The following is a 26,872-nucleotide window of genomic DNA, read 5'->3' as shown; positions in this document are numbered from 1 at the left end:
TAAAATGCAGCTAAACAATGCTCTTGCTTTGTAACATACAACTTAGGTTTAAGTGCATTTTAAGCTACTAGAGATGTCTGAATCATAGTGTCGGGGGCTTTGTCAAAGTACCTGTTGTACCTCTGTCTACCTGTGTCCCTTTTATGCCCATATATGGAAATCTCTGTATCTGTCAGTCCTTGTCCCTTTTATGCTCATATATGGAGATTGCTGATGTCATCGAGTTTGAAGTCGGTCGGTCCCATATGCACATGACCATATATGGTGGCATAGCGGTCGGATCTGTGGCTGTGGACAACCGGATCTCTGTATCTGTCTGTCTTGTCCCTTTTATGCCCATATATGGGCATGCCCCCTTTTGTGCCCATATGGAGCTGACTGATTTGTTTGCGCCTGATGCCATGGGCGTTAGAGGCATGGGAACTCCATGTATGATTATGGCTTAGTCATGGTGGCATGAGCGTGACGTCAGAGGTCCTCCCGTCCTCCTTAAGCCAATTTTAATATACTGTAGGATAGCTGTGATATAAAAGTGCCTTAAGACCAGGCTAGATGTGACCATTAGAGAAAATGTAATGATACATTTTCTGGGCAGATTGTCTTTCTTTGCTGAGGATAATGAGTGGCTTATGAGCCAGTTCTCTTTCGTTAGAGTTAATGATGCCTTGTTTATTGTTATCATTACATTTAGAGAAGAGTGCGCCAAATCACCTATTGCATTTAAGTGAGGTTTGGCAAAGACTATCTTTAGGGAGGTTCATTTTTGCCGTACATATTATTTGAACATTTATTAATTTATGTTCATCAGGGGGCCGTGGAAAACCCTTTTGCTCAACACACACATGAATATGACTGAAACTAATTTTATGTTTAAAATGTGCACACAAATATGTTATGTCTGAATTATATATAGAAACCTTTCAGTGAATAATTCAGCCTGTTTTTTGAAGGCCTTTCTCATTATGTGAGAATTTGAAAATGCAGCAGCTCAACCTTGCCCAAACCCCATCACAGAGGGAGACTCTGATTATAATTAATGTTTACACAGACATACAAATGCAAGATTCATTGTGCAGGCTTTGTTCCACTCAATGTGCACTTTAATTGATTTGACTTGAGCAAACATACTGCCTCCCTGTATTTATTTATTCCTTTGTTTTCGGCAGAGGATAAGTGTGCAGAGAGGAAGAGTGACATGAAGGGAGAGAACTGTAGCCTCCCAAAACAACACAGCCATTGTTTATGAGCGTGATTGGAAGTGGAGCTGGAAAGCTAGAGAGCAAACTCAGTGGCTCATGTTAAGGCTGCAACTATTGATTATTTCCGTTGCAATTTGTCTATCAATTCCTTTTTCAATTAATCAAATAAGTACATTTTAAATGGTTAAATATCAACAAATCGACTCGATTGAATCGATTAGCCTGATTAACCACTTAATCTGCTGCAGCCCTACATCGTTTATTAATTATTATTTGTCGTTTGAACGATGTTTTTCTTATGACCCAGCCCTGTGCTGTGGTCTCAGAAGGCTCAGTGTGCTGTTGGCTGAATCGTGGAGAAACTGTTGCCAAGAGAGCTCTGGGAGAGTGACGTGATGTGTGAGCGGCTTGGGCAGAATCTTGCTTACTGCCGCACAACTGGGGGAGTGGGTGGAGAATAACTGACAGAGCAAGGGAAACGTGGGGAGCCTGAGAGACGCCGAGAATGAGAGCTACTTTGAAGGACCCTGTCAGCTGTGACAGACGGATACGGGGATTTATAGGCCTGTCAGCTCTTCTCCCTAAATGCAGGTTATTTTGTCCTATCATAGACCATAGATAGATGCATTAATAAATCAGTGTACTACACTCTCTTCTACCACAGACATGTGACTAAGGGAAAGTATTTTCTGGGCCTTCTAAATTGAACATTGGAATGGAGGTGTGTGCGTGAGTGTGTGTGTGTGTGTGTGTGTGTGTGTGTACACAGTTTCCAAGAAAAAGAAAAAAAAAAGACTGCCCCCAACTGGCCTTAACTTCCCGTTTCTGCGTGACGTGGGCTCTGAACGATTCTTTAGCCCAATGTTCACTGAACTAAATATTGGACCCAATCATCACAAGCCACACAATCTTCAGAGCATTCTGAAGTGGCTAAAATTTGAGAGACAAATCAGGAGAGAATCAACACTTTGTTATCTACCTTTCTCTGTCACAGCGACACACTCTCAGGAGACCATTGTACCACTTTGCCTCTAGTGGCGAAGCGACGGCTGGGCCGTCTTCCTAAATGAAGCATCTTTGACAGTGCTCTCGGATTTGCACTTCCCATCATCCTCTATCCAGATACACTTAACACTTAACGTGTGTTACAGCATGGCACAGCATAGAACAAACGCTCGCTGGCATCAACCACCTGTTATCTGCGTCGTCTGTCGTGTATGGCAGTGGTTCTCAAACGTTTTTTCATGCCATGGACCCTCAGACTGATATGTATTTGTCCCGCGGACCCCCCATCTGAAAAGGTTTTGTCAGGGACCCCCAGAAGAGAAGATTTGTGTAAAAAACAAAAATCAAAATGATTCAACATTTTCCAAAAAAAATAAAAATAGCAGATCTACAAGCTTGCACGGCATGAAGTGACACGCTGTGACCTTGTAGATCTGCTATTTTTTTGCATATCCAACGTATAATGGATGGTGCTATGTTAACCCCCCCAAGGACCCCTGGGTGTCCCCGGACCCCACTTTGAGAACCTATGGTGTAACTATGGATCCATGACGAACAGAACAGAATCCACTGTGGCTCGCTTATGATTGACCCCCCACCACCTCCAGGCCCAGCCCCCCCCCAACCGTTCCTGACTTAAAGCACCTGTTTCCTGGAGGCTCTCAACAGTTGCACAGCTGTCATGCAAACCTCAGCACTTCCATTACGTTAACCCCGTGTCGGCCCACCCTTTATAGCTGTCATTTAAGTTTCATGGGGATTGTAGACATTCTCCCTCCTTGGCTCCTGGATATATAATGTTAACCCGTTCAATCCGGGAACGCATCATCTCTGTCATTTGAGATTTATTTGGCTATTCAAAAATATAAGTAGATCTGCAAGCTCGTAGCCGCGCTATGAGCTTGTAGATCTGCCATTTTTGAGAAAAAAAACGTGAAAATGTGTGCAAATCTGTGATGCGAACATTTGTCAAATATGTTGTTCCAGGGACCCCCAGAAGCAAAGATTTGAGTTACAAATGTTCGCTTTAAAAAATATATATATTCAAAGATTTGCACAAAATGGTCGAGATTTTTCAAAAATAGCAGATCTACAATTCTTGTATATCTGCTATTTTTGAATAGCCCAAAAGCATAAAATAATGGTTATAGCTCAAATCTAAAATGACACAGTACGCGTTTTCGGACTGAATGGGTTAAGATATTGAATAGCTGGGGTGGTTGCATGGGGGTGAAGTTCCTGCCCACCACCACAGAGACCAGGCATCTGGCTTGGCCCGGGCCCGCCAGTGAACAGCATTGGCCGTGTTTGTGGGTGGGAAGCCGGGCATGGAGAGTGACCTGTCGCCAGTGGTGTAAAGTTACTTAAGTACATTTACTCAAGTACTGTACTTAAGTACAATTTTGAGGATTTATTTACTTGACTGGAGTATTTTCAATTGTCAGTACTTTTACTTCTGCTCCACTGCATCTCAGAGGCAAATATTGTACTTTTTAGTCCACTACAATTATTTGAAAACTTTAGTTACTTGTTGCTTTGTAGATTTGGATTATTATCACAAAACATACATTAACCACTTCAGCCCTATATCAGCCATTTGAAAACAACTGATCTACAAGCTCACAATGCAGAATGTCCCATTGTGAAATGGGACATTCTGCATAATGAGTACTTTCTACTTTTGGTTCAAGTACATTTTCATACCAATACTTTTGTGCGTTTACTCAAATAAAGTTTGAATTCCGGACTTTTTTTACTACGTAACAGAGTGTTTCTACATTGCAGTATTGATGCTTTTACTTAAGTAAAAAAGTACCACTGCCTGTCGCTGCACTAGTGACTAAAGGTTGGTTAGGGCACCTGTTCAGCGGGGTGCAGACCTAGGAGGGATAGTGTGTTCCCCGCGGTAAAACGCCTCACTGTCAAGCAAAAAGAAGCAGACTGGTGAGTCTGGCGACATTATGTTGTGAATGGGAGGAGATGTGGCTCGCGATGCCAGATGCTCTTTGCCAGACCTACTGATCGGGCTAAAGAGTTCAAAAATGTTAATCCCTATCCGAGTGGATCAGAGTGGATCATAGCAACTCTCACCTCTCATGCACCGCCCGGCGTCCGCCTATCTTTGGCCATGCTGATCTCTCACCTATACCGCAGTATGACAGACTATAAATTAGGCATTAGCCTTATTTGCACTGCGCCTCTACCTGATCTATCTTAAACACGCGTACATACAAGCCATGGTTCGGTGTCAGGCTGGTCTTGCTATGCGTTCGCTTGTTGGTTTTGTGTGATTGGAGCTATGTGACCCTTGTCTGGATTCAATCCCATAAGTGAGTGTGAGTGTCAAGAATGTGTTAGGGTGCTATTTTGAGTAGGAATGAGGAGAAGGGGTGACGGTGAGGTTGAAGGTTTGGGATGTCCCAGAGGCCTCTGTGGCCATCAATTTGTCACAGAGTGTCTCCTGGGCCAACTGTCGGAACCTCGTCTCTTCCCTAGGAATTATGGAGGTGGGGCGGGGGGGGGGGGGCATTGGCAGGGTACCTTTGGCTTAGCTCAGTTGAGTGGGAGCTAATGCTTTTTTCTTTTCTTTTTTGAGCTGGCCTGCCAGAAACCCTTTTTTTAAAGTTGCTGTTAATGCTTGCTTGTTAATTATTTATATTGGCCAGGCTATATAAAGTGATCATATTAAAATATAATGTGCTACATTAATCTGCTTACGTTCAACCCCATATAAACTAATGTGCCGTGTCTTATATTTCTCTCCCCTTAATATAGAATAGTACACAGACTGAGATTTAAATAAGGGATTTGCCCTAATGTCCACAAATGAAAATGCTAATAATATCTAATACAGAGTGGTATGGTAATAGCCTGCATGGTAATTACTGACCTATATGGTCTATCTATGCAGTAAGTGGAAGATGAGTTAAAACAAAGGCTGTTCGAGAATGAATGAATTGGTATTGGGCATACCAGATTTACTTTGCTATGGCAAATGTTTATTGATAATGTGTAAAATAAATGTATGTTTTTTTTAATATGTTGTATATCATATCATTTATACTGTAGCATTGCATCTGCACTGAATGCACTGAATCCCTACAGTACGTTTCCGTGTATATCTGTATTAAATCACACGACAAGATGCAAGTCAAATTGGTCTGGAAGGGAGTGTGGGGATGTGTGCAGTTAATGCGCTGTGAGCTGCGAGAGAGGTCTCACCCTGGGATAATGAGTTGTTCCTTTAAGCCCCTCGCTGGGTCCCCTGACAGCCAGCCTTAACGAAGGGTTCTCCTGCGCACACACACACCCCGTTGATCCCTTCTGCATACCCTTCCTCCCATCCAGCCCCTGGCTTTGCCCCGTAAACTACCAACAGGCTTCATTCTCCATTCGAATATATATCATGCACCGTGTTCAGGATACAAACCAAGAATAATAAAGACAATTATGGCAGGGGGGCAAGTAGGGGCTCTATGCGTTGAGAAAACAAGCAGGAGTTGCGTTTATTTGTTTCCAGGGATGAAGGAGACTGACAAATGAACCCCCGTGGGACAGAGAGAGAGAGAGAGAGAGAGAGAAGGGAGTGGAGTTCTCTCCTTTTCTCTTGCACTCCGCCCGACCCTTGAGTCTTCATTATGGCTAGAATAGACACCTTCTTTTTAGCGCGTTAGCACATTCTCAAAACAAGCCCACGGACCCCAGGGAGGTACAGGTTGTTGGGAGATTTGGGGATTTCTACTTCCCTCTCTACTCTGTTATCTCAGGGTTGTTCGCCAGCAGCAGCCTCTGTCGAGTGGTAAAGGCATCTATCTGTAAGTGGAGAAGATTGACGTGGCGGTACAGATTTAAGTGTTGCGCGGCCTTCTGTGCATTGTTCATGGACGGGCGTGAAGGGAACGAGAGACAGGCCATGTGTACCAGCTGCCAAGGAGGAGATTACAGATTCCGTGTACGGTTTAGTTGAGCCTTGAAGATTGAAGCCTCTCCGCTTGCATAGTGAGTGCACATTTCCTCCTTTGTGGTTGCGCTGAGACAATTAACAGACTTTAAAAAAAAAAAACACACACACACACACACACACACACACACACACACACACACACACACACTTCAATTTGGCAAAGCGTGCCTTTTGTCTCCTGTCAGGCTGGCAGATGTCCCAGCCAGCTCTCCCGCCCAGAGCAGGAGTCAATAGCTGTTATTGTAGATATCGATTGTGATCTTGCACTAGGCATTACCTTCCATGACCCTTAAGTGCAAAGTCACATGTGCCAGAGGCCACTAATACCCTTTTTAGCATTTCAATGTTAATGGATGGGGTTTCCATACAGCTACTGCTAGCTCAGCTGTTTCCTACCCCCAAGGGAGTTAGCAGTGGCTCAATCCCAGAAAGGGGGGGGGGGGGCAGGGTAGAGCAAGGGCCCCCTGTGAAAGACCTCAAGCCTGCCAGGATATACAAGCTCTGCAGTGCTGGCCACTGCTTTAGCCCGGGGGAATCGGGGCCCAATCTGGAGCTCTTTGCCAGTAAAGGATTTATCCCACTGCACTTGGGGGCTGGAGGAGCTCCCACTCCTGTCCCATCCCCGGAGGCCCAGAGTGAGTTAATTACAGTTTATGTATGCACTGTCATCCCCCATGAGCCTCTCTGCCTCAGCAGCACCGAGCAGCCAACCTGACTGCTGATGTCGGAGCACTCTCTTCTGTAAGAGGTCCCTGCTGACTGTAGAGAACTACGCTGGATGGAGCTTATTAGCTTATTATTCTACAGGCGTTACAAATTGTGCCGTTGCTATTCTTATACGTTCTGTCATTGGACAGTACGCGTGTGTGGTGTTTGACCTGCAGAAATGATGAGAAAAGTCTAGAGAGTGAATCTTGCCAATGTGTCAGTACTCGGCATCTACAGCAAGCCTAAGTATCTCTCCCTTGCAGGCTAGGTGAGCAGGTGTGATAGAAGGAATACTGTTCCTACTCTAATGGCTGATACTTTCAACAAATTGAAATTTCACTTTCAAGATGTTTTGCATTTTGTGTTTTCTAAGCAATTGCAACAATAATTATAAACCCTACTGGGTATATAAACGTGTTTCTGACTTGACACTTGGAACTGCTGGAAAGGTGCACACTGAGGTACTGATGTATTGTTGGTATTTTTACAGCGTGCCTTCTAGGGGCCGAGCCGTCTGTTCCTCCATGAAAATGAAAATTTGCCATTTCCTGAAAAGTAATGGTTTTGGACATACAAGGTTTCCACCTGACAGCGACTATATGTAAGGTGCTCATGATATGAGCTGTAACAATATAGAATGTTTGTTTGTATGGGCACAGATGCTACCATGAACAGGATGTCTCGGTATGTATATGAGGTAGTCAGGCTGTCGCTCAGCACAGAGCAATGGTGCAAAAACAAACACATGCACCAAGCAAAACAGCAAACATGGTTATTAGATGCGTCTACAAAAGGCCCATCTCTCTCTCTCTCTCTCTCTCTCTCTCTCTCTCTCTCTCTCTCTCTCTCTCTCTCTCTCTCAAACACACACCACCAGCATCCTTATTGGAGTTAGAGACAATGCTCATCTGCAGTCTTCATTTTCATGGAGGAACAAGCTCATTACACACACTCACACATACACTCTCACACACACAGACAGAGAGCTGAACATCTGCGCCTGACGTCTGCAGTATTGATGTGAACACATGTTGACGTTTCCTGAGAGCCTTGACGCGGATGTTTCAATTGTCAGTAGCATTAATTTCATTTGGCATGTATCTCACAATCACTTGACTCGTTAGTGGAAATCAGCAAGTCTGCGTTTCACCGTTTTTCCAAATGAACTACCAAAATGAGTCTTAAGAACGCTTATTGTTGACAGATTTTCACAACGACTGATTCTCTTCATTTTCTTTCCCCCAGATTTCGGCATTGATGTGCTCTCCACCAATGGCACCCAGGAGCCTCACGGCCCGAGCCTCCTCAAGGTTTCAGGCCTAGAGCGCAGTCAAGAAAGGAGCCAGGAGAGCTGCAGAGACGCCCAGCCCCCTGCGGCCAGCACCCCCAAGCAGCAGCAGCAGCCCCTGCCCCTGCCCCCCCAGGTCCATCCAGCCGTCCAGTCCTTACCGCTGCCCCCGCCTCAGACATCGGCCCCCTTAACTCTGCCCTCTCCCCCTCGTCGGAGCCAGACCAACGGCCACGCCCAGACCCAGGCTCAGTCCTCGGCCCACTTGCCCCTGCGTTCAGAGGCTCCCCCTAGGCCTCAGACACCTGCAGCCCTGCCTCTCGCCCAGGGTCAAGAGCCCTCATCGGCCCCCCCTCCTCCCCGGCCCCAGCAGCACCAACCCGAACCGCTGTCCCACCCCCGGCCTCCGCCGACGCCCAACTTGCACCCTGCACACCCGCCGTCCCCTGCCTTACCACCGGCCCACAACAACCCTCACCAACAACATCCCAGCCAGGCAGGGCCTCATCGGCCCCCCTCGCGCTGCCACCCCCGGCCCCCGTCTGCCTATAACGGCGTCAATCTCAACGGGCACAGGTAAGAACCCATGCTCACGAAAGGAAATGTAGATCAGTTTTGTATCTGAAAATATTCATCTTTTTTTGCTGTATGTGGGGGCGCTTTAACACATCCACTGCCAAGGGCTAATCTCATAATGTACTCACCAGTGCCAAGGTGTTTTTGTTGTTTTTTTGTTTTTTTCATGTCGCCATAGATCTTGTTAAAATCCTTAAGATTGAGCGCTACACAGTCTGTTTACATCCGCGAGATCTCCCTGTATCTCCCAGTGAAAACCACGTGTCAAACGGGGCATCCATGTTTGAGTTAGAGCGGATTACGTTAAACAGTGAAATGCGAGGAGAAAAAACTACAGGAAGAGAATTGAGTTTCAGTTTCGTCTGTAGAATGGGAGCGGGCGTGATCGTGAAAACCGGATCCCAAATAATTCTATTTCCTGTCATCAAACCGGAAACGGAAGTGGATCAAAAAAATTCCGAAAGTGCACCCGGACCGCGCATGCGCGAAAAGACCGCAGCCCGTAGGGCTACGGTCTCGGCGCTTAACAGTTGGATTTAACGGCCCGTAGGACTACGGTCTTGGCAGTTAATGTGTTAAGGCAAAAAAGAAAATCATATTATTTTGTTGTTGTTTTTTTGCTGCTGTGGTTTTGTAGTGCAGTACAGGGCCAGACAAAACCTCCATGCACTTGAAAATACTACAGCATCTCTTTGAGCTCAAAGCATGCATGATGCCTTATCAGTATGTAAATTGCTTGCTGGGAAAGCTGAAAGTCCCCCAGCCAAACAGCAGCACTGATTGTTAGAAGGAGGAGGGCTACTCACACTGAGCGTTAAGTGCGTGTGATTCATTAACCACCCACATTGTCAACTGGGTTGAGTTTGGCCTCCAGCTCCAACAGTCAAAGACAACGTCAATATCATTGTTTAATCAAAACTTGCATCGTCTCACTTTTTTTTTGTTCCTGATGGAGAATTTGTACTTATAGAGTACGGACTGGATGTCCCTGGATTCCATTTCTCGTTTAATCCACATTAATGTTAAAAATGTTTATAATAAGAGTAGGTGGGCTGCACCAGTAGCTGACTAGAAAGTGTGTTGACCATAATCGCAACGTCGTCTATGCTTTGATTCTGGCTGGAGGTCTGTGTTGCAAGTCATTCCCCCAGTCTGCCCTCAGTTTCTTCCCTCTCCACTCCCATCTAACTAAAGCAAACAACACTATGTAGCTTGTAGATCTGCTATTTTTGGCAGATGTTCCGATCTACACAACACATCGCAACGCGACGCCTTGTGAGCTTGTGAGCTTGTGCTATTTTTTGGCGAATGTTCCACATGGATGCTGGGGTTCAAGAAGTGGTTAACAAAAGTGTCATTTTAAGAGTGTCATTTCAGAGCATATTTTGATCGTCGCAATAATATCGTAAATCGTTATTATTTTGGTCACAATAATCGTGATATGAAATTTTCATGTCGTCCCATCCCTACTGTAGATGCTTAGCAGAGGCAAACATTACTTCTAACCAAGATGTCTGCCTCCATTTCTTCTAAATGATGTATACAGGACAACCAGAAGTTGCCATTGTAGAGTGGAGTAACAAAAAAGCTTTGTTTTGTTCTTTTCCTTAATTTTCATGAAGAAACTATACATGCTATGGGCGCCTTTAAATTTCCCAAAGTCCCAATTGGAGTACAAAAATGCTCATCATACGGTATGTACACACAACCCTTTATGAAAAAAGTCTCCGCAATGGGAGAGATTTAGGGCTATGTTTAATCTGTTGTGTCCTATCTGTAGTCAAGCACTGAGGCTTGGCTGAGCTCTATCTCCCCATTAATTCCGGGTTTCAGGATTGCTCGCGCTGGGCTTACAGACTCCCAACAGCAGCTCTGCCTCCAAGGCTCTTGGGAGCTGGCGCTCCTCGCTTTTCTCAGTGCCAGGCCCCTGTGTGTGCCAGCACGCCAGCAGGGCTGGGCACCCACTGTGAATAATCACGGGTTGGGCCCACGACGGAGAAGGAGCACTGCAAATGAGCTTTTGGGCTTAGCATAAGGATTGCGGGAGACGCAGAGCTCTCTCTGACTATCCTCAGGGGAAACACACACACACACACACACACACACACACACACACACACACACTACAAAAGACTGTTTGCTTGCACACACATACACCCTCTCCCATTTCCATTTCCCATGCACATGTGTGATACCTGGCTCGGGAGGAAGTGTTTAAGCGAGAGTTGTGTTCAAAGACAGATGCTCTTTCTGTTATGTTTGCCAGCGGTGGTTATTTGCATCTGAGGGTGTTACGAATGTGGTGTTTTTTTTGTTGTTGTTTTTTCCATGTGCATCTTGTATGCCCTGGATTCTCCAAGCTCTAGAGAGTGAAGTGTGTGTGTATGTGCGCGCGTGTGTGTGAATGGAGGACAGTTGAGGTGTGAAAACACTGTATTGGGGATTGGATGCTGGAGCAGAACAGATGGAGAACAAGGCAACGTGGAGGAGCAAGTGTTAATCTCAACTGATCACGCCTGGCTTAACCTGTCTCATTTCTCTCTTTTCTTTCTCTTTCTTCCACATTCACAGTAGCAGTCGGAGCAGCACCCCAGGCAGCAAGCCCCACGGGCCTCCCGTCCCCTCCCCACACCTCCCCCACCACCAGCCTCCTCCGGCAGCCGCCACAGCAGCCTCCGCCTTCCCTCTGCCGCAGGCAGCTAACCAGAACACTCCCCACGGATTCCCCGCTGCCCTGCAGTCCTCGCCGCACCCACATCATCATCATCACCCCAATATGTTTGCGCCTCCAGCGGCTCTGCCCCCACCGCCACCACTGACGTCTAACGCCCTGCCCGGCCCCGGACACCCCGCTGCTGGGGGTCCCTACTCAGGTAAAAAACCCAAAATATGGGAGGCAACCATCTTTCACTGCCCCCCTGTGGTGCAGCAGGGTAATGAAGCATAGACAACAAAGGTGAAAGTAGGAAGTCTTCATGACATGTGAGAAATATGTTATATGAGGACATGTTTCAGAACAGTCAACAGTTAGAAGAAAAGAATGGTTAGCCAAACATCTAGCCTAACTTCTGCCACCACCTATCATCACCTGAAATTAATGCCAAAAGTTGAATCAAAATTAATTCACTCTCATTCGGGGGCAAAACTAATTCTGCTTAGGGCCCCTTAAAGGCTTTGGCTGGCCTCAGCCAGCCATATACACAAAGCCATGCAATGAAAGCTATTACACACCCCGCGCAAAGCATTGCGTAACAGTTATCCAGAAATGTCACAGACCAGGGTCAGTCTAGGACAGATTGTTGGTCCATTCCTAGTACTTATATTTTCATCCAGAAATGTCTTCATCTTCAAGAAATAATTCTGGTCAATAACAGAACTGTCTAAGCTGGATTTTGTTTTTAGTCATACTATGACATTTTTATTTAAGAGAAAATGTTAATCACTTTAACCGCTCCCAAACCAATAAAGCTTGAAATGAACACAGAAAATAGCATATTGGATCACTGCGGAATAGAAATGATATGGTTGCTCTAGAGATAACACCTTAATCTTTCAGGGCAATTTCTTGCATTTAGAAGAGAAGCCAGCAATAACTTGAATTTCTTTATTTCTCTGAGACATCCATGGGCCAAGCAAAGGTCATCGGTTTTATAAAAATCGCAGATGTTTGCTTAAGAAAGGGCTTTAGTGCTTAATGACTAACAGAATACAAGTAGGTTTTTCTTTTCAACTGTCAAACACACCTAAGCATCTCGAGTTTTACCTACAGTTAAGAATTATTTTCATCCATTTTTTTTATCTAAAAAGAATTATTTGTAACCACATAATATTTTTCATCCCGGTTATTTCCAAGCCACGCCTAAACCTGCCTGACCCTCTCCTGCCCTACTCTGTCTAACCAGAACAAGATCTTCTGCGTCAGGAGCTCAACTCTCGTTTCCTGGCCTCCCAGAGTGCAGATCGCGGAGCATCGCTGGGCCCGCCTCCCTACCTGCGCACCGAGTTCCACCAGCACCAGCACCAACACCAGCATCAGCACCAACACACGCACCAGCACACCCACCAGCACACCTTCACGCCCTTCTCCCACGCCATCATGCCCACGCCAGCACCGCCCATGGTGCGTACCCCTGCCAGAAATGTGAGGATAAGTAGAACACAACTGTGGAAGGTGGAGGATGGATGGACGATGATGATAACCAGATTTTTGTTCTAAGCACCGGGTTTTCTATGCGCATGAGAGTGGGTGGGATGCGATTCAAAGCGGCCTTTTTTCTTCCTTTGTGGTCGTAACAGCAAGTAATGTACATGGTACAGTATGTGTGTGTGTGTGTAAGCACGGCCCACTTTTTTGCTTTAGGGAATCGTCGGTTTCCACGGCAGACTCCCTCCCAATGATGACCATGTGTGTCCGTCTGTACTACAATGATGCCATTCTTCTCTCAGAAAGCCTTTCTAGTGTTTTTGTTTAGCTTTTTTGTTTCTGGCCCACTCTTGTATTCCCCCCCCCCACACCCGACACAGTTATTTTCTAAACTGGCAATAACTTGCCCCAAGCAAGTCGTTTCATTCCGAGCCAGCTTTCAGAACATAATACACTTAATTCATTCTGGATTTAATGACATCATTTAGTCCTGCTTGGGGCTTTCTCATTATAGGCAAATGCTCTGGGCTAGCGTCCCGCTGTTTGTCAGTGCAGACCACAGGCAATGGGTGGCTGGACCTGACACACACACACGCACACACGCACACACGCACACACACAAACACACACGCACACATACACACTTATGACTGTACTCTAACTGCCTGGCTGGAGAATGTTCTGCTGGGCTCTGATGATTCCTCAAAGGCAGCACCGCGCGGCCTCTGACAGCTAATGAGGCCATAAAAAGCCTCTTTATGGCTGCAGTGTTTAGACTTGACTGGGGAAATGTTCTCCTGGAGCCCACACTGCACCACTAAAACCAGCCCAAATGAGACACAGAGGCCGCCGGGCTGGTTTACAGCGTCTCCACATGCTCACGGAATGGGAGGGCAGAATCAAAGGGAATCCTTGCACGGGATTGGCTTTTGGGAATTGGTTGAATATCATGTTTGTCTCTCAACTGAGGGCATCTAAGCTGTAATGCGTAACTATGTTCTCAGACCAGGATTATACACTGGAGATACATTTTCCGTTCCCTAATAATGACGTTGAAAGTGTCCAGAAAAAGGCTTGAGCCTATCAATATAATGTGTAGCTTAACAAGTGCAATGTATCACCTCTAAAATGTCCCTTGTACTTAGTCCCTCTGTCTCATTTCTCCAACAGTTTGAAAAATTCCCAACAAAAGTTGACCCCTTCTACAGACACAGTGTGAGTTAACCTACCACGTATTATGTGTTTGCAGAGCAGTCTGTGCTTTGCCATAACGCCAGCCCGTGTTGGTGTTGTAGCTGTTTGTTGCCTGTTTATGTGTTAGATTCCATGCATCCATCGCTCATCCGCTTCTGGTAATAGATACGGTAAACACCCTATCTGTTGTATTTCACCCTATAGCCCTAGAAAATGTTTTGATTCATGAAAACAATGCTGGATTACTGAATCTCTTAGCATAAGATGTATTGCAGGTGCATATCACTGAAGATGTTGTGCATAAAGATTAATATGGTGTGCAGAGAGAGAGAGTGGCTGAATTTCAGCAGTGAATTGTGTTATTGCTAGAGGGATGCTGTATTTTTCTCCTAATCCTTTTACCCTTCATTTGTATTTGCCTGCTAACAGGAGTGGCGTGCTCATTCTTGATTATTCACTAAACGCAATTTAGTTCAAATGTTTCACCCCCTCTAACACCCCTTTCTTGTCTGCTGAAGTTGTCACTGATCCTGCAGAGTTGTATGAGCGTGCACATGCTGTTTGTGTTGCTTCAACAAGGACATTCAGTTATTGTCAGACTATACAGCTGTTGTGCAGAATGACAGTGATTAACCACGTTATATATTTGGTTGACCCCAGATCGAGGGACAGCGAGTGCATTTTCCGGCAGCGGCTGCTGCCGAGGCAGCTCCGCGGAGTTGCCGGCGGCGCGAGCTTTGGGAGTGTGCTGCGTTTGTGTAAAGCAGTCCCCACCAATATTATTTACGATTCTGTGCCTATCGGTACATAACTCGGACGGCGCTTAGTCGAATAGCAGACCATCGGCCGGTCGTCGCGGGCACTCGCGCCTGGAGGCGCTCGGGCGCGACTCCTTGGCCTCAAGGTCTGCTGATTCGGCGCGCCTGTCATGGTCCAAAACTATACTTTATCGGCGGAAAAAATAAGTTGACTGCCGCTCCTCCACCGGCAGTTCCGCTGCTGCCGCTCCTCCACCGGCAGTTTCCACGGCAGTTCCGCTGCTCCGCCGCTCCACCGCTGGCAGTCACTGCCGGGAGCTGCCGCTCCTCCACCGGCAGTTACCGCGGAAGTTCCGCGGCTGTTGCCGCTGCCGGAGAATGCACTCGCTCCTTCTGCCCAGATCTGCTATTTTGACCTCTTTGTTACAAAAACATATCTGTATTTTAGTTCAAGGGGTTGCACAAACTCCCCATTACCCCAAACTTCTTATTTTTTTTAAACTGTCCCCTGGCATTCCAGGTGACAGGTTGATTAAATATCTATAATGCATAGCCTATGTATGGAATGATGTACAGTACCTGTGGAGCCCAGGTGGGGCTCCACAGGTAAAGTATAGATGAGAAAGTATAGATCATGTACAGTATTTCTTGCTTGATCTGAGTAGTAAGTGTCTGGGATTTAAGTTAGCAGGCAACTCTGAATTGGAACCAACAGGGTCGATTAGAGCAATTATATTAGTTCAGTTAATGGCCCCTAGAGGTGCCAAGAGCTATACATCAATGTCTACATTACTGTAATGTTTTAATCAAACCATATTATGCAAGCCTTTTGTAATAATGTATTACAGCATTCAACGTTAATGTAAAATTTGTGTTTCTTCTCATTTAAGTCCATACAGATTGAATGGTTGTGCCTTATACACAGTAAAATTCAGTGTTATCAAACAACTGTACTGAGTCCCATCTGTTCTTTTCCTCAGCTCTTCCACGCTTATCCACCAGCCATGTCTGGTCTTCCTCCTGTCATCCCCCCCACGGGGCCCTTTGGTTCACTGCAGGGCGCCTTTCAGCCCAAGGTAACACAACATAACATAACATTTTTTTATTTGAGCTAAAAAGCATTATTTTACACTTTGGCTATTCAAACAAAGCAGATATACAAGCTCATAGTGCGGCACCGAGTGCTGCGCTATGAGCTTGTAGATCTGCTATTTTTGAAAAATCGAGAAAATGTGTTCAAATTAATATATTTATATTCTTTTAAAGCAAACATTTTTAACTCAAATCTTTGCTACGGGGGGTCCCTGGAACAAACTATTTTGAGATGTGGGTCGGCGGCCAAATACACATCATTTTGGGGGTCCTTGACATGAAAAGGTTTGAGAACCACTGATATAGAAACATACTTTTTTTCAGAATACTTTGGGGATTTAGAAGACATTTGTAGAATCGGCTTCAGGTCTTAATGGGTTAATTAAGCTGCTCCTTCCGGTCAGAGATCCAAGCTTTTCATTCATGAAAACATAAGGGAATATTTTGTGAACCACTGTAATTGTTCCAGTGTTAGCCAGGTGACTCATTTGAACCTGTGTGTCTTGCATTCTAGACATCTAACTTGGACATATCAACAAGACCTGGAGCAGTCGCACACACACTATTACAGAAGGACCCCAGGGTAAGGACACATGCACAGTCCCACACACACTCTTACAAAAGAACCCCCATAAGGACACCTGCACAGTCACTGACACAATCTTACAGATGAACCCCATACATCCTCTGTTATACTTAGTTGCATGTAGTAAATAGCAGATCTACAAGCTCACCACGCGTCACACATGCACAGTTGATCACACAATGCAGAAGGGCTCCAGCGTAAGGGGGGCATGCACAGTCGCACACAACACTCAAACAATAATAGTGTGGGTGTTCTGTGTCTCTGTTGTGGCTGTCTAAGACTATCTGCAATGTACTGTATATGCCAGGGTATAGATAATAACCTTTCATAAATCTGCATGCGTTAGCAAGTCCTGTAATGGTCAACGTTAATGGGAAAGTGTACTAGTTAAATTTGGTGGAATAGACACTAATTAGAAGCGCTTGAGTAACGGCAAAATAAATGCTTTTCTTTCTCTCTTTTGCTCTCCTGTAGCTATCGGATCCATTTCGACCTATTCTCAGGGTGAGTGCTTCATTCGCAGTATTTTTGAATTTTCCAGAGAAACACTAATCATCATGATTGTATAAAATGCTGATTTTCAGACTCTGAATCACAGAGTTCCCCCCTAGCTGTTGGCCAGCGTCCTTTACATACTTACTTATAAATTGATCATTTGTTCATTTGTACTTTATGCAGCTTCCTTTGCAATGCAAGTCAAGTACATTTAATTATAAAGTGCATTTTAAAACAACTAATGACTGTACTACGAATGCAGTTCTATATAAAATTTGCGATAAAGAATTTAATAAAATGCATAAAATAAATAACATAAAAACATAATGGACATTGTTGTGATGGTATGTGTTTGTCTTCTGTATGTTTGCAGAAACCAGGGAAGTGGTGTGCCATGCATGTCCACATTGCCTGGCAGATCTATCACCACCAACAAAAACTGAAGGTGAGAACTCATTGTGCTCCCATCACACACACACACACACACACACACACACACACACACACACACACACACACACACACACACACACACACACACACACACACACACACACACACACACACACACACACACATATACACACACACACACACACACACACACACACACACACACACACACACACACACACCTCTCACACTGCCCTTCTTCTAATCAAGTGTTTATATACAGTGTAATCCATCTTGGCTCCTGGACAGCGTCCAGAAGCGGTTGCCACTGTACAGTGCTGGCACCTGTCAAAGAGCAGGTTGAGTCATAAAGAGCTTGTTCCTGGAGGCCCGCCATCTTGTGCTACAAGTGATTATCGTAGTTATTACTGCAAAGTACAAACATAGCCACGCATAACTTACTGTGAATTATTGGGTGCAGTTGTTGAGAACATAAATCGTGTATCCGTTGACGCCGGTAGTGGTTAACTACTTAACCCATTAAGACCTGGAACGTATCTGCTATTCAAAAATAGCAGATCTACAAGCTCATAAGCTTGTAGATCTGCTATTTTTGGGGGAAATTTGTGCAAATCTTTGAATATATATACCGTAATTTCCGGACTATAAGCCGCTACTTTTTTCCCATGCTTTGAACCCTGCGACCTATACAACGGTGCGGCTGATCTATGGATTTTTACAGCTAACGGCCACTAGGGGGCCTTCTAAATCTATGGATTTTACACCTGCGGCTTGTAGTCCAGTGCGGCTTGTATATGCACAAAAAAAAAAAATCCCTAAATTTGGCTGGTGCGGCTTATATTCAGGTGCGCTTTATAGTCCGGAAATTACGGTATTTATTTTATTTTAAAAAAATCTAAATATTTTGTAGAATCGGAGCCTCAGGTCTTAATGGGTTAAACCTATATAATTCGTTGACCGGGTCTATACTTGGTCCCCTCCTTTTTCCCCCTACACTACATTTTGTTGTCAAAAATAACCATGATAATAAATCTACAAGCCGACTGGAAGATCTGCTATTTTCAGCGAATATTTGCCAATTCTTCGCAGAATGTTCATCTATTATGACTTGCCCAGAATAGGGATGCTAGGGTTCATGTGGTTAAGGCCCTGTCCACGCGTATACGGGTATTTTTAAAACCGTTTTTTTTACTATGCGTCCGGGACTTTCACCAACATGAAAAAGCATTTTTGTCACCCCGGAAAACTGACTTTTTGGAGAAGATATTTAAAAGCGCTGTATTTGCGTTACCGTGTTCTTGTTTAAATTGTATTTTTGTCTGCCTCTTCATATTGTGCGCTAGAGTTTTTGTGCCATTATCTCCTTTGTTTATGTCTGATTTACATGATATGGCAGACGTGGACAAAATAGCGCTGGTTATATAACCCTGGTAACAGGACTATACATAAACATAAATAAAAGTACAGTTACTATTCCACCATATTGAGGAACAGTGGTGTCAAAATGTGCTGTGGAGGCCACTGCTACATAATCGGGACTATAACAAGGCTACGTGTTTTATACCGGTAGTGAACTGTAAGCCTACGTTAAAGGGGGAGAGGTCTCACCTGAACACTCCATCCTTCACCAACCCCCTCATCTATGGTTTTACATGTGTTTCTGTCTCTCTGTCTGGCCACTTTCAGCAGCAGATGCAGGCCGACCCTCACAAACTGGACTTTGGCCTCAAGCCCGAGTTCCTCAGTCGACCCCCAGGCCCAGGCCTGTTTGGAGCCATCCATCACCCTCACGACTTAGCGCGCCCCGCCACACTCTTCTCTGCAGCAGGTGAGAATGTGCCAGAGCACCGGGGCTGAGGCAATGATTGATATGTCACATCAACACCAGCTTTCCATCCCCCTCACACACACCAGTGGATCAATTCCTCCTCTTTTCTCAGAGCTGTGTATTTTTAACATGGAGAGGTACAGGTCCATGTGCAAAATCTATGGCTCTAAATGGTAGATCAATGTTCATTTCTTTTAACAGGGAAACAGCCTGCTGTTGGTGGGGGTGGGATCACTGTTGTTACGGAAACAAGCTTGAGAAAAACAACGCATGCAATCATTTCACACTGATGCTGGGGGAATAGCGTTCAGCTCATTTACAGCAATGACATCATCATCATCATCATCATGTTGGACTCGTACACAGAACATTGAACACACAATAAGTTGCAATATATTACAATAAGTTGCAGCATTAATGTAACTACACCTATGTTTTACCACTTGCCTAACACTGTCTGAAGTATCTTAATAATTGTAAACACCAAAGGGCTTGATGTACTTCGTTGTGTGTGGTATCGCGTACCGAAAATAGCAGATCTACCAGCTCACAACACATCACGCTGCGACACATTGTGGGCTTGTATGCTATTTTAGGTGCGCGACACCTGCGTGTAGCTAAGTATGAAAAAATCCAGCTTAAACATCTAGTGTTCCAAATCATGGAAACACCAAGAACTATGTATAACTACTACCCTACTGTAATGTACTGTAGGTCTAATGTGCAAATCCTTATACCTTCTGTCTGTCCTTCACCAGGGCCTACCCACCCTTCAGCAGGTCCTTTTGGTCATCATCATCATCCAGCCCATCATCCTGGGAATTTCCTTACCCCGGCATCTCACTTAGGTAAGAGCCACACTCGGTACGTCACTGATTTATAATAGTACCCAAAGGTCCAGCCCGAGCCCAGACCTGTCCCGTGGTGTTCGAGCCCGGACCGGTCCCAGCCCGACAAGGGTCTGCAATTTATTCGCCCGGGCCCGAACCGTAATTTAATCTCCCTCTGACGTGCGTTTCTTTGATGCGCATAGCGTGAAACTCTATGATGCGTACTCAGAAGAATGGTGAAGGTGAAGAATGATCTTTCAAATGTTATATCCCCCAAAAAAGTAAATATCCTTTAACTAGGAATAGGATACTTTAACACATTCCATGCCAGACGTTAATCTCATAATGTACTCACCAGTGCCAACGTGTTATTGTTGTTTTTTAGTTTTTTTCACGTCGCCATAGACCTTGTTAAAATCCTTAAGATTGAGCTGTGCACTGTTTGTAAACATCTCACTGATTCTACCAGTGAAAACCACGTGTCAAACGGAGCTCCATTGTTGTAGTTAGAACGGTTTACGTTAAACAGTGATATGCGAGGAGAAAAAACTACAAGGAGAAAATGGAGTTTCAGTTTCGTCATTAGAACGAGGGCCGACGGGATCGGCAAAACCGGATCCCAAATAATTCCGTTTCCGGTGGTCAAACCGGAACCGGAAATTGATCAAAAAATTCCGAAAGTGCACTTTTGGTGAAATCAACGCGAACCGGCGGTTCGCGTAGATCTACGCGATTGGCACCTGGCGGCTTTAAATAGGTTCGCGTAGATCTACACGATTGGCACTCAATGTGTTAATGAGCTTCATTGTTTATTTTGTGTCAGAGAGCGCTGTGCATCGCATCATCCAACAAACATATCTCACTCCCAACTTCAGGCCGTTCAGAGACTAACGTAACTAACGTAGGCTAAGCCTGATTCATACTTGGTTGCGTGACATGTGACGGAGCATAAATTGGGCTTAACTAATGTAAATAAGTAACAGAGAGTCGTCTCTCCTCAATTCACCGGCGAATACTGCTGCGTGATGGTTGGCTAGTTATTAACGTAATGAGCTCGAGCCCAGCCCGTGCCCGACGTGATAAATTTAAAAAAATGGGCCGGGGCTGGACGGGCTTGCAGGGCTCTAATGCCAACATGTCTTCTCTCCCCCTTCCAGAGCCCTTCGGTAGGCCTGTGTCATTTGGAGGACTAGGCGCCCTCAGTACATCAGCCTTTGGCGGCCTAGGAAACCCAGCACTAAGTGAGTTTCTGTTTCATGTTCACCAAACAATAACATCTGGTCACCAATACATAGCATCTTTATAACCTTGGGTTTCTCCATCATGCATGGTTATTTTAGGGACAAGTGTTTGTTGCATTAATTGTCTGAGAACTGTTGTGCACTGTCAAGGTGCGTTCAGACATGAAGATTATATATTTTTTTGAGCGGTGCGTTTACATTCAAAGTCAATGCAAAGGCACGACGTGGCGCGATCGGGTGATATGTTACATTGCGAACGGGACGACGCGAATGACGCGATCCGTCGCCTCTGTATCTTCGCTTCAGATAGAGCTGGCCCTGGTTGCCCCAGGTTCGATTCCAGGCTATCCTAGCATATGTGCCGATGATATGAAATTTGTCCCTGAGCAAGACTCTTAACCCCAATTGCTCACAGGTTCTCATTGGAAACAAGACCGCAAGGACTTTCATGAACGACCTGTTAAAAGGAATTATCCTTATCCTTACAAATCCAACTGAAGTGACGGTCACTTCCTCCCCACTTCACCCATCGAGCTCCAAGCCTCCAACCGTGACTCTTAAAAGAGCTGTATTGGGTGTTTTTGTAACCCTGAGGTACAAAATGGAATCTCTGTGTACATTTTATATCTGTTGTATATGCCTGCAAACAAAACTAGCCCCTGTATTTGAGTCAACACAGGGGCTAGTTGCTCAATCGAACCGGGCAGTAGGCTCAAGCTGCCGGTTGAGATGGAGGAAAAACACACACGGACTCAGTCTGTGTTTTTGACAGTTTGATTGTAAACGATGATGAGATCAATATATTTTGTCATGAAATAGAACATAGCTCAATCGTTCTATCGTTTCTGTCATTTTGGGTGTTTTTGTAATACCCGAGAGGGTACCTAATAAAACCAAATGGACCCGGGTACATTATCATCATGATCCCAGAGTTAAATTAACACCGTAATAATTAATTAAACATTAAAGTCCCTGTGTACATTTACATCTGTTGTATGCCTGCAAACAAAACAAGCCCACAAATTGGTATTTGATTACCAGCGTGACCAAAGTTAAGCGATTCAATCGACTAGAAAGAAAACAATATCTTTAGGTGTGAATGCACCTTCATGCATCAGTGAATTGTGTAAATGTAAATAAACATACTTGAAGGTAATGTTTATCCATTGTGGTGATAAATGAATTTTAACTTGTGTCCCGCCGTTGTTTCCGCGTGTTGAATCCCTAACAGCGCCCAACTCCGTTTTCGGCCTTAAAGACGGCATCAACCCACAGCAGCACTTCGGCGGCAGCAACAACAGTCATCAGGAGCCATGGAACCGGCTCCATCGCACACCACCCTCCTTCCCCACGCCTCCACCGTGGCTCAAGCCGGGAGACAGTGAAAGGAGCGCCTCAGTCAGCTCACACGAGAGAGACCGAGACTCGGACAAGCGCGACTCATCAGTCAGTAAAGATGACAAAGAGAGGTGGGTATTGTATTGTAGCAGGGCTCAACTTTGAACTCCTCTGGGCAGCTGTTCAAATCCATTGCATAACAAAGGTTATTTTTTAGAGCGTTATATTTACAAATATAAATATCTCAGTAATAATCACTGTAGAGGAGGCAGGAGTTTTAAAATGGTTAACACCAATGCTGTCAGCACTGAGAGAAGCAACTCCTTAAAATACCAGCAAGGGACAATTTTACATTAATTGAATTCATGTTTTACATGAGCAAACAAACAAAGACGAGTTATTTACTGATTTGGTTTGTTTACAATGTATTACTGTCAACACCCACATGCAGCGCATTCTGTTTTGTTTTTCGGCCTCTTGTTCTCAGCGCCTCTCAGCGCTTTTCTGCTTTGAAAAGACACCTTGTGGACACACAAACTTGGAAAGGTATTGCTTTTAAAAAGTACAATTCCAGGGCAGGCCTGAAGCTGAACACATAATCACAGTGTCTCCGATTGGATTCTGGCTGGAGACCATCTCTGCCCACAGTTTCCTGTCGAAATAAAGCTGCCTAAAACGTCTTTAAAACATCTTTCGTGGGGGGGTTGTGGAGGTACTTCTGACTGTGACTGACAATTCAGTAGGCCAGCCCAGTACAATTCCTTAGAGGATAATAAATGAATTGTACGGGATGGTTGCTATAAAAATAACATTTAAATGTTATGAGAGAGAGAGAGCGAGAGAGATTAATTGATAATGTTCAGGTAGCACACTCTCCAAAGCATTTTGGAATTAAATCCTTGGGTAAATGGTTGGATATACTGCAAGATATGTGACCCTCTCTGGCTTAGGACTGAGCCTGTTCCTCCTCAGGGCTGTCACCCTGTCTGCTGTTCTACAAATGTGTCCCAACAAAGCAGATGTTTGAACAGTGTGTGTCTGTGTGTATTTCCAGGGACTCCATAGAAAAGCGTCATTCAAGCCATCCATCCCCGGTTCCCGTCAACCCCATCAGCCTGCTCAGCCAAAGCCGGCCCCCGGAGCATCACAGGAACCAGCTGCCTCCCGCTGCCGGAGAGCCCCAGAGGGAGAAGGACAACAAGGCCAAAGACAGAGACAGGGAGCACTCCGACTCCTGGAAGGACAATGGCACGGACGACCACAAACTGAAGGAGAATCACCACGGTGACAAGGACACGCCCGTCATCCATGACGGCCGATCGTCGGAGGACAAAGTATCTAACAGGGGAACAACATCACCCTACGTCCGTCAGTCCAGCCTGGAGCGTCCCAACGGAGGTCTGAGCAGGGAGGTTCTGGAGAAGAAGGGAGAGCTGACCTACGATCATCAGAAGAAGACAAATGAGGTGAAGGTGAAGGAGGAGAGGAAGGAGGAGCAGGATGGACCTGCAGAGCGAGGTGGTGAGCACCCAGCCCAGCCGCCTCCCACACCCAACCACCACCCTGTCACACCCAACCACCACCCTGCCACACCCAACCACCGCCCTGCCACACCCAACCACCGCCCTGCCACACCCAACCACCGCCCTGCCACACCCAACCACCACCCTGCCACACCCAACCACCACCCTGCCACACCCAACCACCACCCTGCCACACCCAACCACCGCCCTGCCACGCCCAACCACCACCCTGCCACGCCCAACCACCACCCTGCCACGCCCCACCACCACCCTCCCTCCTCTATGGCTATGCCCATGGGCATGGCCGGCGTTCACCCCATGAACAGCATCAGCGGCCTGGAGAGAACTCGAATGGTGGCACCCTTCATGGGTATCAGCCCCATCCCCGGGGCCGAGAGGTTCCCCTACCCTGGGTTTCACTGGGACCCCATGAGGGACCCTTTCAGGGGCCTGGACATCCACAGACGGGACCCTCTGGCCAGGGACCTGCTTTTGAGGAATGACCTCTTGCAACGGCAAGCCGCACCACGCCTCTACGAGGCCGAGCGCTCCTACAGGGAGCGCGAGCCCCATGACTTTAACCGCGACCATTCGCTGCCCCTGGCACTGGAGCAGAGGAGAGAACAGGAGCGCGCCCACCTGGAGGAACGAGAGCGACTGCACATGCTCAGAGAGGACTTTGAGCACGGACGCCTCCACGCAGCCATGCACCACCCAGCTCTGGATGGACATCTGCCCCACCCCGCCTCTGGCCTCATGGGCCCTGGACTACCAAGCATGCACTACCCCAGGCTCAGCCCTTCGGCCGCAGCCGCCGTTGCAGCCGCCGCCGCCCACCAGAATGGCATTCTGAACAAAACCACACCCACCGCCTCTCTGAGCGCCCCACCCCCTCTCATACCCACACTGGGTGCCAGGCCAGGGTCGCCCAGACGGACTACTCCCCTGGCCACTGACATCAGAGACAGACCCGCCTCACACGCTCACAAAGACATTGAGGCACGGTGAGCCGAGCTGGACCTTCACCACAGACAAGAGCAGCCCTGTGCCTCACTAACACTGAACTTACACCAAGCACTTAGCCTTGGGCAAAACCAGACTGTAACAGAGCTGTGAATAACTTATGTGGGCAGAAACTGCCCATGCAATGAATTGTTTTTGTATAAAACCACAAATGGACAATAATTGTGGAATAAAAAAAATTAAAAATGTCAAGCATTTTTTTTCTTTGTGTGTGTGTGTATTTTTTCTCTTGTATAGCGAAGAAGTCTGGAATAAGTTGAAGATCTGTAGATCTGTAGAAATGAAATTGGAATGTACAGGTACTTCAGCACTGACAGCAAAGTGTAGATAATGTACAGTCGATGTGTTCCACTCCGTATGAATAAAAATCAAGGTACAAATATGCAAAAGGGTGTTTTGAAAGCTTTACTTTTAACAAATGTAAATAGGAGTAAATTAGGAGGAGATTCAGAATGTGTTTTTTGCAAATTTTCTTTTTTTCTTTTTATGCAGCCAATTAACATTGTACCAGAGACCCCCCCCCCCCCCCCCCCCAATTCAACTATGCAACAAATGTCTGGGCTCCCTTAATAAAAGCCGGCCTTCTCACCACCACAGCTGACTGTACTGATAATTAACAAAGCTGTATTCTCTTCACAACTACATGGTAAAATTTGACTGATATAAGCTTTAATTGATCCACATATTGTTCACAGAACAAAACCTTGATCCAGTCTGTGGGGGAAAAAGTAACAAAAAAGTACCAGAGAAGCTTTGTTGGCAAAACATATTTTGTGGTGACAATCCTTGAAATTGTTAACGTATTGCATTTCAGTGTCAGAAGGAAACACTTTTTCCATCATTTGCTCAGTCAGATACCAGCAGTCTTGTTCTGGAGAGAGTACGATACGATACGATACGATACGATAATACTTTATTGTCAGTTCACACTGAAATTTGTCTTGCGACCCAGCAGCCATGTATGCAACAATAAACAATAAACAGTACACACATTTGACATGACACAAGAAAACAAAACAGAACAGAATACATACATAAAGACATACAAAGACAAGAGCAATGTCCACCTCTCAGCCTACCCCAAGCCTACAACTCCTGATTAAGCCTCAGTGTCGTCTGATGGACAAAGGACCTCTTCAGTTTGACCTTATTGTATGTAGGAACACTGTATCTCCTTCCTGAAGGCAGCAACCTATATTCTCCATACAAAGCATGGCTAGTGTTTGAAGTGATATTCCTTGCCAACCTTATCATACTGTCATTATACGTAGATGTATAGAGCCTCTGAAGTGGTTGTCCAACAATCTTTGAACAAATGTTCAGTTGCTGCAGCAGTTGTGACTTTAAGGCTACAGACAGACATCCATACCAGGTGGTACTACAGTACTGCAGAACACTCATAATAACAGAAGTGAAAAACAAAAGAAGAATCTGTCTACTAGCACCAAAAGATCTCAGGCGGCGAAGGAAATAGACTCTTTGCTTTGTCTTCTTACCCACTGATTCAATCTGGTCTTTCCATGACAGAAGGTGGTCAATTACTACTCCTAGGTATGTATACGAACATACCTGGTTGATCTGTTCACTATGAATAGTAATGGGGGATCTGTGTATCTCTAGTGGGGCACCAAAAACAATCTCCTCTGTCTTTTTTGTGTTAATGATA

The 26,872-nt window shown here is 45.6% G+C and overlaps 1 protein-coding gene across 5 annotated transcripts in view; it reads left to right on the top strand.

The window, feature by feature from the left end:
• The window catches only part of auts2a (activator of transcription and developmental regulator AUTS2 a), a gene marked incomplete at its 5' end in the record, with an annotated part of 386,388 nt that extends 360,198 nt beyond the window's left edge, over positions 1 to 26,190 (top strand). For 3 of the 5 annotated variants that reach the window (XM_080434941.1, XM_080434944.1, XM_080434945.1), the window contains 13 exons: positions 8,122 to 8,740; positions 11,312 to 11,613; positions 12,643 to 12,881; positions 14,055 to 14,099; positions 15,817 to 15,912; positions 16,443 to 16,511; positions 16,989 to 17,018; positions 17,383 to 17,454; positions 19,110 to 19,251; positions 20,010 to 20,099; positions 21,239 to 21,322; positions 22,542 to 22,791; positions 23,715 to 26,190. In XM_080434941.1, coding sequence (XP_080291067.1) covers positions 8,122 to 8,740; positions 11,312 to 11,613; positions 12,643 to 12,881; positions 14,055 to 14,099; positions 15,817 to 15,912; positions 16,443 to 16,511; positions 16,989 to 17,018; positions 17,383 to 17,454; positions 19,110 to 19,251; positions 20,010 to 20,099; positions 21,239 to 21,322; positions 22,542 to 22,791; positions 23,715 to 25,191 — 3,515 coding nt within the window. In that variant the 3' untranslated portion in view covers positions 25,192 to 26,190. The remainder of the gene's footprint in view (positions 1 to 8,121; positions 8,741 to 11,311; positions 11,614 to 12,642; positions 12,882 to 14,054; positions 14,100 to 15,816; positions 15,913 to 16,442; positions 16,512 to 16,988; positions 17,019 to 17,382; positions 17,455 to 19,109; positions 19,252 to 20,009; positions 20,100 to 21,238; positions 21,323 to 22,541; positions 22,792 to 23,714) is intronic. The other 2 variants (XM_080434942.1, XM_080434943.1) reach the window with 2 other exon arrangements.
• Between the last annotated feature and the right edge of the window lie 682 nt (positions 26,191 to 26,872).

This window comes from Gymnoscopelus braueri (assembly GCF_963280865.1).
Source record: "Gymnoscopelus braueri genome assembly, chromosome: 8".
NCBI lineage: Eukaryota > Metazoa > Chordata > Actinopteri > Myctophiformes > Myctophidae > Gymnoscopelus > Gymnoscopelus braueri.
Note: the sequence above shows the minus strand (reverse complement) of the source record. Positions and strands in the feature narration are given on the sequence as shown.